Source organism: Ascaphus truei, chromosome 3 (genome assembly GCF_040206685.1).
Source record: "Ascaphus truei isolate aAscTru1 chromosome 3, aAscTru1.hap1, whole genome shotgun sequence".
Lineage (NCBI taxonomy): Eukaryota > Metazoa > Chordata > Amphibia > Anura > Ascaphidae > Ascaphus > Ascaphus truei.
The window spans coordinates 429,876,090-429,891,188 of record NC_134485.1 but is presented as its reverse complement, the minus strand read 5'-3'; the positions used below and the strand labels follow the sequence as shown (position 1 = coordinate 429,891,188).

The 15,099-nt window shown below is 42.8% G+C and overlaps 1 protein-coding gene across 4 annotated transcripts in view; it reads left to right on the top strand.

Annotated features, from left to right (window-relative positions):
• STXBP5L (syntaxin binding protein 5L) overlaps positions 1–15,099 on the top strand; it is a 575,500-nt gene that overhangs the window by 463,052 nt on the left and 97,349 nt on the right. For 2 of the 4 annotated variants that reach the window (XM_075592897.1, XM_075592895.1), the window contains exons 17-19: positions 4,651–4,776; positions 7,587–7,738; positions 12,105–12,176. In XM_075592897.1, coding sequence (XP_075449012.1) covers positions 4,651–4,776; positions 7,587–7,738; positions 12,105–12,176 — 350 coding nt within the window. The remainder of the gene's footprint in view (positions 1–4,650; positions 4,777–7,586; positions 7,739–12,104; positions 12,177–15,099) is intronic. The other 2 variants (XM_075592898.1, XM_075592896.1) reach the window with 1 other exon arrangement.

The following is a 15,099-nucleotide window of genomic DNA, read 5'->3' as shown; positions in this document are numbered from 1 at the left end:
GCCCCCCATAGCGGGAGGGGGGGGCCCCCAGGGGGTCCCTGAGGCAGAAATCAATGCGGTTCAGCTTAGGAGACCCCCAGCTCCCGCACACTGGTGTTAAAATGAATATTTAAACTGCGCGATCGCCTGTAAGAGCCGGGCATGAGGACGCAGCGTCTCCGTGCAGCTCTTCCAGGCTGCAGTGTAAACAAACACTTGTATTGTATCGCGATAACACTTGTATTGTATCGCGATAACACTTGTATTGTATCGCGATAACACTTATATTGTATCGCGATAACACTTATATTGTATCGCGATAACACTTATATTGTATCGCGATAACACTTATATTGTATCGCGATAACACTTATATTGTATCGCGATAACACTTATATTGTATCGCGATAACACTTGTATTGTATCGCGATAACACTTAGAAGAAGAAAAAAAAACTTTCCAAAAATGGCGTTTTTTCTTAGTGAATACCGTTTGTCACACACGTTTTACAGCGCGATAAAACCATGCGAAGTCGCTCTGCAACGCACTGATTTTATCAAAGTGTAGTGAATAGGACCCTTGCTGTCCCCAGCGCCGCGAACGAACAAGCAAAAGTCCACGGCGCCGGGGACTGTGTCTGCTGCGGTCGCACTGCAGGGGAGGGGCAGGGGGGGAATCCATGTTTCCGGATCGGACCCCCCTCCCCCCCCGCAGCGGTAATCCATCCCGTTGTTTCGTGATCTCCCAATCCCTCATTTATCCCACACAACACCGGCGACGCGCATACGAAGTCTTGCTACCCCTGTAATAACCCAAGAGGCTGTCCCATGGGGATAAATGTGGGGGAAGAGTTGGAACCCGCGGGGGTACGTTCAGATGCGTAATGTAAATGAAAATCACGTTCCTAAAGGGGCAGAGTTTGGCAAAGTTGGAGACGCTCTGGCAGGACGTTTTACCCTCTATCTCTGTTAGGGAATACTCCCACATTCTGCTTTGTTTATGGGCCCACGTTCACAAGGAAGATTTTAATCATGGACATACCTCATTTGTGCATAGGCCTGGGCGTGACCTGCTGCATTACTAAACCCTTCCGCCTGAATTCTGCTGTTATTCTCACTTTCCTCTTATTTTTCTCATTGCTTTTTCAGCATCTCCTTTGCATTATTGTAGCCATGTGTATGTGAGTGTTACTTTGTTCAGATTCCCATCCTCTTTCCATTAAACCCAGTGTCCTGGTAACGACCTCATTTGATTCAGTTACCCGCTTTATAATGACATGCTGTACAGTACAAATATATCCTGGGTGGCATGTTGTCACATTAAACTAGTTATTTGTAAGAAAGAACTCCTTATACTTTAAGTTCAACCAGCACCGTTCTCCTTCACCATTGATAAAAGTACAATCTGTCCAGTCCCCTAAGCACCGTCTGCACCTCTCTCTCTTATTTGCTTCATAAATCGTGTTCCTTCGTTTCCTTTTGCCATTAAGACGTGCATGCGTGCTCTGATTATTTTCCATTACAAGGTCTTCTGGGACCAGAACCAGAAACCGGGGCTAATTAGCACAGGGGTGGGCAACACCAGTCCTCAAAGGCCACCAATAGGTCAGGATATCCCTGCTTCAGCACCAGTGGCTCAATCAGTGACTCGATCGAAGACTGAGCCACTGATTGAGCCACCTGTGCTGAAGCAGGGTTATATAGCTTAACTTATGGTTGTCCGCTCACCAATTTCAGTAGTGTAATAAATAATCAATCAAAGCACCGCCGGTGCATAGGAATGGTGTTACACATAAACACAAAACCAGGAGACCACAGAATCTCCCAAGAGATCCCTAGTAGTTGCACTCCATGGCTGCTGAGATAGAGGGGGTTAAATACTCCCCGACACAATGTCTAGCATTGTGCTGTGTGTAGGGCTGTGTGTAGAGCACGAGAGCCTGAGGTCTGATGTGAGCAGGTAAGCAGGAGGAGTGCGGGCATGGCGAGCACACACTCCCGATTTAGGGCCAGTGCAGACAGTGCTACTGAGAACTTGTGCCCCCTTCTCCAGCGCCAATCTGCACATGCGCAGTAGCTACTTCCGTTTCAAAGTAAGTCACAGCTCAACCCATTTTACCCTGTGAAATTTTCCAATGAGCCACCGTCAGCTAAGAAGTTTCACTTCAATAAACTACGTTGTTGTACTAACAACAGGAACTAGGTCAGGTTAATGTAGCCAGGTCAAGGGGTCATGTCTGGAGCTCAACCAAACCCAGCAATCCATAACTGACCAATGGGAGCATAATCAGTCTGTTCTCTCTATAGCATATTTGGCAAAGGAACAGCCCAGCTGCTAGTCCAGGGGTGGGCAACTCCCGTCCTCCATGACCACTAACAGCTTAGGTTTCCAGGATAACCCTGCTTCAGATAAACACACAACCAGGAGACCACAGAATCTCCCAAAAGATCCCTAGTAGTTGCACTCCATGGCTGCTGAGATAGAGAGGGTTAAATACTCCCCGACACAATCGTTCTTTTTGTTTTTCTATATGTTAAGGCCTATCTTTTTGCCTGCAGCAAACTTCTATAGGTGGGAGCGCGGTATTATGTACAGCGTCTCACTAATATTAGGCAATCCTTTTCCTTGCTGCATACTCCCATAGTGCATTTTAAATATAGTATCCCTGAAACATCATAGGGGTAGGTTTATTGGCTCATCTGCTTTACATGGCAGTTACTGAGCCCCTACCAATTTTCCAATTAGTGCAGGTATAATACACCCTGAGCCCCTACCAATTTTCCAATTAGTGCAGGTATAATACACCCCAGTGTCAGTCTGGACATCACCCTCCATTGAATGGTAGGTGAATGTGTAAGGCTGACAGAGAGATGTATATGTGTAAGTTTTATTACATTCACACCTGGGAATTTGTGCACCCTGATTACCTCCATAGTAAAGGTAAGTATGATACTGGCTTTAACCAGATTTTAATTGCACTACCCAGATAAGCTCATGCTTTATTTAACCCCTTCAGGGCTTTTACACTTTTTTCACCAGTCCATGAGACAACTATTACATATATATATATATATATATATATATATATATATATATATATTCTCATGAAAAAGGGTATTTTGTTAATCCCTTTGGCCAAAACGTTGGAAGCATGCATGCCACGTCAAGGCAACCCGTTCAATGCAGGTATATATAATGTAGGTACCTGAATTAAACGGGTTGCCTTGACGTGGGATGCAGGCTTCCAACGCTTTGGCCAAAGGGATTAACAAAATACCCTTTTTCATGAGAATATTATTTTATTTTAGCCTAATTGGTAGGAGCGCAGGAATCGTTCTTTTTGTTTTTCTATATGTTAAGGCCAATCTTTTTACCTGCAGCAAACCTCTATAGGGAGGAGCGTGGTATTATGTACAGTTTTCACAAATATATATATACACACACACACAAACACACAAACACGTTCTAAGTGAAACTGCTTTGCATTTTGTCACTGAAATTGTATCTTAATGTTTATCATTTTACGTGACTGCAAGACTTTTGAGATTGACTAAATGCGAAGAAGTTTCACTTTGTACGCATGTGCCCAGCACACACCCCTTTTTGTGTACACGCCTGGTTGATTTGTCCCTGTCTGTGTTTCTGAATTCTTGACTTCCGCTTGCTATTTTACCACAGTCTCTTTTTGTCTCTTGCTAATTGCTTCATCGTTTACATCCTCCGCTACTCTCAAAGCTCTGCTTCCATCTGCCCTTTGGTCCTTTTGCATTACTGCTTAGCTACCACACTGGCTACTCATAAGAACATGTTTCTACTTGCTGCTCTGTGCTTCTGCTGCCTGACACCCACTATTACCAAGACCCATTTGCTGCCCACACCCCATTACTAGTGCTTTGAGCCATTCTCACCCAGACCCACTCTTGCTGCCTACCTCCCAGCATTCTCTTGACACCCATGTTTAAGGTAGCATTCTCCCAACCTTCCCCCCGAACTCACAGCTTTCGTACCTTCTACCCTGTCTTTAAATAATACAAGATTCTCCTCCTCTCTTTGAAGGCTCCACACTGTACTCTCATTCTCTGCCCCCTGGCTCACTGCTTCGTTGTCTGCTTTAAGCTTGCTGACCCATTGGACCTTGATACTGTACAGTCACAATACAACGTTTTTCAGTTCCTGATCTCGTTCTCCGTGTACTTCCACTCAATGTATCCACCAAGCCCCTTCTAGTCTTTCAGTAGAAACCCCTCTTTTTAAGAGAAACGTATAAGTAACTAGCAAAACATGACTACTTCCTGCCAACACACGACTACTTCCTGCCAACACACGACTACTTCCTGCCAACACATCACCAAGGTTGTCCTCTCTTTAGGGAAGGAATGTCTTTCTTTCTCACCGTTTCTTTTCTATTATTCTATAATCCCTAAACGTTGAGTTTTGTATTTATTCTAACGCCGTCAATTACAGTATTGTATACTTGCTCCTACAAATAACAAGAAGATGAAAGCCTCCCTAATAAAAAGCAGCTTTAAATGATTGGCTGTGCGGGAATGTCCTTCACAGCGCTATTAGTCCGACAGCGGATTTGCAGCTACAGAACTCTGCATCTGAAATGAGAGAGCAATTAATGTAATCCTTTTCTATTTGTTTTTGTCTCCGCTTCTTTCTTCCCAGCGTTAAGAGTCGCCCAGTGAGGATGCCTTCGGGGTACCAAGCGGAGCTTGTAATTCAGCTTGTGTGGGTGGACGGGGAACCCCCACAGCAAATTACCAGCCTGGCTGTAAGCTCTGCCTATGGACTGTAAGTACAAAGCGCAAGTTGTATCGATTTCATCCTCTATCAAAGTTAGATGTGCACTGTATGTTTATGCTCTACAGTTTTTTCCCACAATCTTTTAAGGCATGAAACTTAAATCAGAATAGTCTTCAGTTAGGCTTCTAAAGCTGTCTTCCAGCCCCGTCACTATGTATTGCAGCACAATGTAGATTTGTAGCAAGACTTACAGTCCTGAGCTCGTGGCGCCCGGGATAGTTTCCGCACTTCTGCGCTGCGACCGCTGTGAGTGGCCGCGGCTCTGAAGACGGGAAGCCTTACTATACTATATCGGTAGTGTGAGCGTATTATATAAATAAATATATTACATCATTGCAAATCACGGTAGAACTTTTTTAAACAAATGACTGCTCCCGCAATTCCGAAGCAACACGTCCGCAGCGTAAGTATAAGCAGCGTATTATGCGATGAGGGGTGTGGGGTTTTGCTCACACAGGAGCTTATTCTCGAAGCTCCGTAGTTGCCAATCGGAATGTTCAGAAGAAGCGGAATGAAATGTGCGGAAAAAACCCTATTCTCTATTGCAAATCGCATCTTTTAAACCGCTTCTATAAAAAGGGACACACCGCACCCGGTTTAACAGCCGAAGCGCCCGGATTGTACGTGCGTTTGAAGCGGAATGACCGTAGGTGGGGCTTACTCCGTCCCCAGTCTGACTTACGGGTTTTGCTCTCTCAGCCAAACCCATATTTCAGGCTGTAGGTGTAACTTGCGATACCAATCTTCCCTCCCCCCCCCCTTTTTCCCCCTTGAGGTGGCGGGAAAAAAATGCAAGTTTTTAGAAGCGGTTTGCATAACGGAGCTACGAGAATTGCAATTGTCATAAGAAAATGCGATTAACAGTAGAGGCTTCTTGGGCAAACCAATGGGATTGGCAGAGCCAGAGCGTAACCGCTTCTAAAAAAAAGCCATTTAGACACGCATTGGAAACGCGAGAAGGGCGATCAGAATAGCACAGCACGCCAATCCCATCGGAAAGGGCTCTTTAGAAGCGGTTTGTCTCACTTCAAAGATAGGAGAATAAACCCCAGAGAGCTTATCCTACAAAACGCTTCATGTCGGCTTGTGTCCTAAACGCCTTAATAAAAACCAACGTCTGCGCGTAGTTTTATTTCAGTCGCACAGCGCTGAATATCTGTAGAATCCACATAAACCTACACGTCCGAGTTCTTTGATTGTCAGACGTTCTGGAAAGTTCTCCTCTCCCGTCACTGCTTCCCCCCAGCGATCTAATCCTGTGTGTGCGCACGGTATAACCAGACGTCGATCAATATCACACAATGTTTGATATCATTATATGTTTGGAAATCCGCTTTAGAGACACGTAAAACCACAAGGCAAGAATCTCTTCAGTGCGTAAAGCGATTAAATAAAATCAGTTCTTACAACATTTCAGATAACGAAGGGTTTTTTGAGTGGGGGGGGGGGTTTGGGGGAGTAATATAAATCCGATTACATTTGGTGTTCTGTCTGTTCTCTATGAATACCTCGTTGGAAAGTCAGGGGTGTAAGGAGGAGGGAGAGCTTGGTGTTTAGACACAGTACCTTTTCAGGTTATGGTTAGTACGCGTTAGAGTAATGGGGCTCTTTGCTTACCCGTTTGCTCCTTGGCATCCTCCTGTGTATCATGTTTGCATGTTTCTAAGCCCGGCTTAAGCCTTTCTCTCGCCATGCTCTGTGTAGGCCCTAACGATACATTGAATACAGCAGAATGAATGCATGGTGAGTGTACAGACAATTTCACCTGGTGCTGTTTGAGCAGCACAGAAAAGACCATATTTATTATTCTTTTAAATCAGAAATATACCATTACTGATGGGTATCAAACCCATTCCTAAGATTGTGTAGAATGTATTTAGAAAAATATTAGCGTTCGTACTCCAAACCAAAAAGAACGCTTATATTTTAGCTCATCTCGCTTATCTTATCACACAAATGCAATGAATTCTCCTTCTATTGTCATCATATATTTTTTAGTCTGCCTGACAAAATATCTTGAAGCAGCCGTCCAAGCTGCCATTTAAAAAAAAAAAATGCCCCTTTAATATGCGCTTCAATACAATCCTCACAATGATAAGTAATTAGCTAAGTTGCCAATCGATTCATTCTCTTGTGATCGATCGGCGAAGATTTGGCTCGGGGGTTCACTAAATGTCTCAGTGCAGCAGATGTGGACCAAAGATGCAAAGTTCTGTTGGGAAGAGCATGTGACCAGGCAGTCACTAGATACAATTGGTGCACTGCTAGAGAGAGGGCAGGGCTCCACAGGTGTGCCACAGCCCGTTTCAGAAGAGGAAAGGGATGTCACTTTGTTAATAGTTGCTATAGAAACAAGAAAAATGCTTGTTACATTATAATACATAAAAAATGTGATTCAGAGTTGTTGTTTTTTTTTAATGTTACAAGTATTTTCTCATCGTACAGAACTGATTTATTTAAAAAAAAAAAACACATGTAGGCTTTTGCTTGGTCTGCAGCTTTAAAATGATGACCGTTAAAAATAAATAAATGGCACTCTGTATAATAAACATAAGGTATTTATGAAGTAACTGGCATTTTCCCCCCGGGTATATTAATCTCTCGTTTGAAACAGAAGGTGATACGGTTCTGTTTTTCGCACAGTTAGGCATTGTCAGGCCTAACTCATACTCTTAGCCATGGAGATAAGGAGACAAAATGGTTTAGCAAAAGGCGTTTTCCATAGACCGGAGACTGCACAACAAGTGCCACTTTATCTGGGCGTAACTATGTCTAATAACAGCATGCACCTGTTTCAGGGTCGCCTTTGGAAATTGCAACGGCTTGGCTGTGGTGGATTATATTCAGAAAACTGCTTTGCTGAGCATGGGAACTGTTGACCTGTACGGCTCAAGCGACCCGTACCAGCGACAGCCACGATCACCTCGCAAGAGTAAGCAGCTGGCGGCAGGTATGGTACACGGTAACCGTGTTCGTTTTGCCTGCTTCCCGTCTGCAGGTTGCACCGTGCTTGGCACTGCATGACGATGTGTCCCCGTCGCCACATGTTGCAGGAATGCATGAGAACATCACTCTGTGCGCCTTCGCTCTCGCAGATATAAGCTGAAAAGGACAAAGGTCCCGTCTAACAATCACTGAAGGTCCGATTCACAGAGCGTTGCTATTGCAGCCTAAATAGTGTGAGAAAAGGGCAGAAACGATTTTTTTCTGAGTTACCACGTAATTAAATCGAATAAGTAGCACCCGTTCTCCTCTATCTGCCTATTGCTATCACTTATAGCATTACATTAGGTGGTGTGCGATGGCGTATTATATAGCGTTCAGTACAGCCTAACGAGAAATTGGGTGGAGTCGAAATGTCTATTTGGACTCGATACAGCTTGAACAACCATAGTTTGGGGTGGTACCATTTCTACTTACCCTACAACTTGCCATTTAAACAAACCCCTTATGCAGGCTAAATAAAGATACCTCGTGCAAGACTTCTATGCCTCTGCTAAGTGTGAAATCCCATGCAATTCCCTACTGTTATACTAAATGTACACAGGTTAAATGGATAGCAGCCAGGCATAAGACAGTGGCCACCAGCTGCTTCCCGGAGCCATATGGCTCTGCCGATCCTGATGAAGGACCCTCAGAGGTTGGAAAGTTTGTAACATAGCCACTTTGTGTTGGTCCAATAAAAGGTACTACTCCCTCACCCTCCTTTGTTACTACATAGAAGAAAGGACCAACACGGCCCCCACCCCTCTTTTCTTTATGAACACATATAAGAGTGAATGCACCGTATTAGACCCCAACGGGCCAATCCACGCAGGAAGAGGTTATCACTTTTTGCAACAACAAAGGCCAGCAAGTATCTGGCTCACTTGATTCCCATGGTAGCTGCTGCTAAGCAGGCTCATTGTATCACGTTCAGAGGTTCTTGCTGTATCTGTACGTACGGCTGGATGCAGGGCTCTCCTCTGATAAGCAACACATCGGCTCATCGCTACATGTCAGACGTGGTCGTCTCTGAGCTGCGGGCTTCTTGATCTACGGCAGTGATAGAAAAATGGCACATCAGACAAAGCCAAAGGTTACAGGCCAAAAATATAATCATTGCACCGTAGCGCTGACACGAGTCAAAATAAGAAGTGCTCCATCCATCACAACCCTCCCACTCCCTGTCTTTCCTTGCTGTGACTTCCTTTCCAATCTGGTTTATGTAACATTAAAAAGCAGTTTCCAGCTCGGCCTTTATTTGCAGACTTATTAAATCTGTCTGTGAAAATGGAAAATGTATTTTTGCAATTAGATGTCAGGAAACATGGCCCTGATTAATATAAACCACATCAGGAAACCAGCACAATGACTAAAGGATTTTGCTTTCTTGCATCTGTTTTGTAGCCGGCGTACAGTATGTAAATTGCATTGAAATGAGTGCAATTTACACAATACAATGGGGATTATCTATTAGGTCTCCTGGCTGCAAAACTCAAGCAAAAAGCAGAGCAAAAAATAGTACCAGATGTATGGAATGAAAACATTTTTTTTTTTACCGTTCTGGTGTTATCTTTCTGCCCTAGTTTTCGAGCTGGGAACTTTTCATACCTAACCCCCTGTATACAGAATATATACCTCTTCCAATCTGTTTTGTACAGTTCTACACCATGCGGGGACACCAGAGACCTTAACCGCAACACCAGGAAAAATAGAACTCGCCTTTCATTCTTTATCCTTGAGCAAGTAACATTTACCGAAGCATATGAAGCATGTATTGTCATTTTTATTTGTAGTTCAACAATTTGCACATTAGTATAATTTTCTATCTTCACTTTTAGTGGCCTTAAAATTACATAGTATTACATAGTTACATAGTAGATAAGGTTGAAAGAAGACTTGTGTCCATCGAGTTCAACCTATGTGGAATTTAGATGACAGATACTTCTCGTATATTTGTAGTTTATCCAGAGGAAGGCAAACAAAAAACCCCAGTGCAACATTATCTAATGAAATCACACAAGGGGAAAAATAAATTCCTTCCTGACTCCAGTAATGGCAATCATATTACTCCCTGGATCAACATCCTTCCCATGTTTACTTATTTGTATATTCCTGTATACCTTTCCTTAAAGATGTCCAGCCTTTATTTGAACAAATCAAATCCATCACAGTCTCCATTGGTAATGAATCCCACACTGTAACTGCCCTTAGTGTAAAGAACCCTTTCCTTTGTTGCTGGTGAAATCTCCTTTTCCTTCCAACCTTAAGGGATGCCCCCGAGTCCTTGTACTTCCTGTAAATTGAATCCCCACCAAAACGACAGCATTAGCTAAGAATCTTACAACGTAAATATGACACATGTTTAGAAACATACTGGAACAACAGACTCTCATGTTGGTGCAAACACATTGAGTAATTGAATCATCAGTACCATGAACAAGAAGAGTCACATTTGTTTTCTAATGTCAAGGTGATTAATTGTCATTGCTCAATTCTCAAAGGCTCAATACTCCGTTCTACACACAATGACTGAGTACATACTGTATAACAATACAATGCCTTTCATTTTTATGAAACACTCTTCGAGGTCTTGCTATTCTGGCGATTATTATTTTTTTTTTACTGATCTGTCTATGTTCTTGTTTAGGCATCTTCTTCTTCTTTTTTTAATAATAATAAATCTGCTTCACTGATTCTGCATTATTTATGTGTTTTATTTACTGTAACTAGTTCTGTGTTTGGGGAAAATGTGTGTGGCTGTCAATGAGTGGGACGTTCAACTTTGGCCACGTTGTAAAATTGATTTAAAACCGTGTCTGTATTCTGTGAAGAAAACATGAGAACATGAATTAAACGCCGATTTAAAAAAAAACTATACAGGATATAGAGAAAACAATGATTGTGTTGAGGATTTTGAGACACACATTAACACAGCAGTACACCTTGCTCTGAAACTGTGAGATAAATTGATACGTTTCTCACTTTGCCCATGGCCATTGCATATTGGTCCTTTTTGATGCATTGTGAGCCACAGTGTAATTAGTTGCAAGCCCAGCTCTCCTGTGGCCCAACTGCTATGTGGGAGATTTCTGAGCTCCTCTTGGGCACTCTGCTGCTCTGGAGGAATTCCTAAACCTCAGTAACCACCATGACATTAGTTCTAGTGCTGGCGAAGGGAGGGAAGTAACAAGGTACTTACCACATCAGTGCCATCCTCTTTGTTTCTTTATGAGTGGCAGAGTAGTTGGCATCAGAGAAACACACCTCCGTCATCTGACCTAAAATACTCAGTGGTCATACATGAAGAGCCTGTAACTCCTGCAGTACAGAAATACAAATAACTGGCTTGCCATGTATTTGCCCAATCGCCATGTGTGAGCTTCCTGATCAGTGTAGGATCAGGCCCAGAATGGTATGTTAGAATAATTTCACATTATTCCTTGTTCATAAAGATTCCAATACGTCAGAAAATTGTTGTCCAGCAGACACAGTTATGGTTTATTGTGTTACTTACAGGTGGAAATGATAACATGTGCTCTCTCTCAGATGGTAATGACAGAACAAAGAGAGAGAGAAACCTTTGTTCCTCACATTGCAGCTTAGATGTTTCTTGCAGAGAGAGGTATTAGAAAGAGAGAGAGCTGATCAAGATACAACTATATTTATTGATCACTAACTCTGTCCCCTTTCTCCTCGTGCTCTCTCCAAACAAAGAACTGTACTCTTATGTTAGAGTATTAAATGTGATCCTTAAGCCAACCTATAACATCTGTTATGCATTAAACCTTAACAGCAACTCACCTCTTTTGGCTTAAATATGAATTCTAAACCTTACAACATAGTCTCATTCAATTGATATAATATCTCATTCATACATTTTAACATAGTAAGCAGATTTCTAACAGTATGTAACTCCTGGGTCTTCTACTGTCCCATTGTAGCTTACTATTAAGAGTAATGAGAAGCAACGATTACTGTGCGTGGCACCACGTGTTGCCATATTAAATAAGGGCCATTATCCCACACCTGCAGACCACCGTTTTATCCCACAGTTGCAGAGTAAGCAGTACTGCTGGTTTAACCCTTGAAATACTCAATGATCAAAACTGCTTTGTTGCTACAAACCACACACTTGTTCCCCCCCCAAAGTTCCATACCCGTCCTCTGATTGAAGCACGAGAAACACAGAGTTATGCGGGCGTGCACCATGGCTGTTTGAAATGCTGGCTATGAGTATCACTTTCTTTCACTGTACTGTAGACTGTTTTCTTTCTTTCCTCTGCCTGCTGCTGATGCTGCTGATGTTGGTGATGCGCTGGCATGTTCCACAGACAACTTTTGCATGCGTGGCCTGTCTAATTTTTACCCAGATTTAACGAAACGGATCCGTACTTCTTATCAGAGTAAGTTCTTCGAGGGCTTGGACATTGGGGCTTTTTATTTCCGTTTTTTTCACACGCGTCAGGATTGCATCCTTCGTTGCACTCTGTGATGTGTTTCCGGGGAAAAAAACACATTTTCCATGCATGTGTAGTTGTGTACTTATTATTATTGTGTTATGCTGTTTAATGCACTGATCTGAGATTACAATTCTGTTATCCATGATCTGCCAAGCACTTCGTTTTCATTTGAACTTTGGCATTGCCTGTCATAGACTAGAGGAGTGCTGCCGGTTTCAGGCGCGCTATGAACAACATGGTGATACGTACCCAATAGAAATCCTGAGTCCTGACACGGGTGAAATACCAAATATCTAAATAATTGATGCTTTTGGATACCTTTTATCAACCTGTTTACCCTTCGTTTCTTTTTCACTTCAAACGCAGGGAACATCCGAGTTAGTTCAGCTTTAGTAAGTCACATCACATCCGTATTTCCCTCCTCCTCCCTGCAGAGGAACTGCAAAGAGAGTGTTACCCATTTTATTGTCAGGGTAAGGTCTTATTTTAAGTGAGGCCACTGTGTTTTTTTCAGATTTTTTTTCTTTTTTCAATCAAAGGTTTGATGTTGCCAAGTGGATAAATAAAAAAAAGCAACGCAAATAGTCCTATTTTTGGCATACTTTTTCTATATAAACATATTTCCAGTTTTAAGGAGGAAACTATTTCTTATGAATGAATATTTATTTCCCATTGTTCTGACTGTTCTGTAAAGATAAGAAGTGAGACATACAGATGCAACTGCTGGTTGTAGACTGCTTGCCAAGGAAAATCTGTGACCATCTCGCAGTAACTCGTGAGGTTGTCCACAGCAGGCTGTAATAGCCCATCGTATTAACACAGCGGGGGTTCCCTGCGTTTGATTGGGACTCCCAGCCCGGTATGATTCACACAGCGTGAGTCCCATTCAAATTCAGGGATCCCCGCTGTGTTAATTCGATGGGCCATTCGTTTGGCTGCAGGTAAATCGCAGCGTGCTGTAAGAATCTCGCAATAGCCACAGATTTTCCATGGCATATGGTCTAAAACCAGCGGCTGCAGCTGTAGGTTATACCTACGAAACGCGTTGGATGACAAAATCATTAGTATTTCACTATTGTATTTGCTTTAATATAGCTCTCCGCTAGCTGCAATCATTTGGATGGGTTTAAGTGCAGACTTCTCAAGGCATGCAGTCTACAACTGGCAGTTGCAGCTGTAGAGATGTACTATAACAAGATTGACTATCCCCAGCACTGTGGGGCATGTTACTAACACTTCAGAGGTCCTAGTGCCGGATACCTTGATATTCAGATTATTTTAACCATACACCGGCACAGTGAGAACAATGTGTGTTCATCCCTCACAGTTTGAGAACAATAATGGTTAGCTGATCGATCGATATAAACACCACCGGGCTTCATTCCAAGAACTAGAAAAGGAACTGGAAAAAGGATGTCCATGTGATTGACCTCTGCCCACACAGCCACATAATCATTTATGCAAACCCAGAATGTGCATCGCTGGCCAATTTCCCAGCCAAACACACAAGTTAAAGTGAAAATAGGCAGACCGCAAACTGTGTGGCTTTTCTTTTCTCCTTTGCCTTGTTGCATTATTGATGCCCAGATACAATCGGGGACGTGACTGAAGTGTTACCATCGCTATTTCAGACTCGATTAATCTTCTCAATGTGTCATGGAATTGAATCTCCTACATGCTACATACGATATGTTTCAGGAAGTAATACAATCAGCCGGGCAAACAAACTCCGGTAACGGAACACAGTTCTGCCACCTGATTATGTTATTAACTCCTTCCCCACAGACATCTTACCGGGTATCCACACAGCATTATGGATCACCCGTAAACGGGATAATAAAAGTTGGATCGTGCCGATTTTTATGCTTCCAACTCATAATTCAGCCCTGGGTGCTCTCTCTGTAGATTACAAATCGTATATCACATGTTTATATGTTACATTATGTAAGATGCAACATGAATCATTCACCAGTCTATTCCAAAGCAGTATTGCAATCTCCTTTCTGATTTAATGATAAATACAAGGGCAGCGTTACAAGTGACAGACCTATCACTCTACATTGCCAGATATTTGACAATGCTGGAGTGGGGAGTATTCTCTTCACTGAAACTGCATTTGTCGCCCATCGTAAATAAGGGATATAGATGCTTGTTTAGATAAAGTAGGCAAGAAAATGTTAGGCGACATGACTAAGAAGTAGTCCAAATCCATAAATACATTGCCACCGGATTACTTCTCAGAACCTGCAAGCTCGGAACGCAAACACACCACACCATATATATTTGTGTCAAAAGGAGTGTTACTGACCTCATGTATGTAACAAAAGACAGAGAGACCCAGTGCTACATCCAATATGACAAATCACATATCTGTAGTTAAATACTGATCTGTTTTTCTTCTCATACGTGAGGGTCACTTAGTTAAATTCTTAGGCCAAAGCATTAAGCTTGCGCACCATGCGAGGGTATACCCTTTTTTAACAGGTCCTAACACTACCTGCAAACGTTCTCTTTACCTCTCTCTTAGAGGGAGAAGTCTTAATAGACGGGTCATTCACAGGGACATCACAAGACCGGCTATTAAAAAGTGGGCTGGGGGGAGATAAAACCCTGGAAGGAGGAGGTCAGAGACCTCCAAACAATTGTTACCAATTGACATTTACAAACACGCGCAGTCCCGGCAAGCTCAGAACCACACAGTACTAGACCTCACTACAGACGTGACCTATTTAGAAAGAACCAGTGAGGTTTTGGAAGCCCATAAAGAAAAAGAATCAGTTTTGGTCCATTGCAAAATGTCACAGTCCTCCAAAAATGTAATGTGCCCAGTTGCAGCACAGACACTAAGCCATGCTGGGAAATCTCC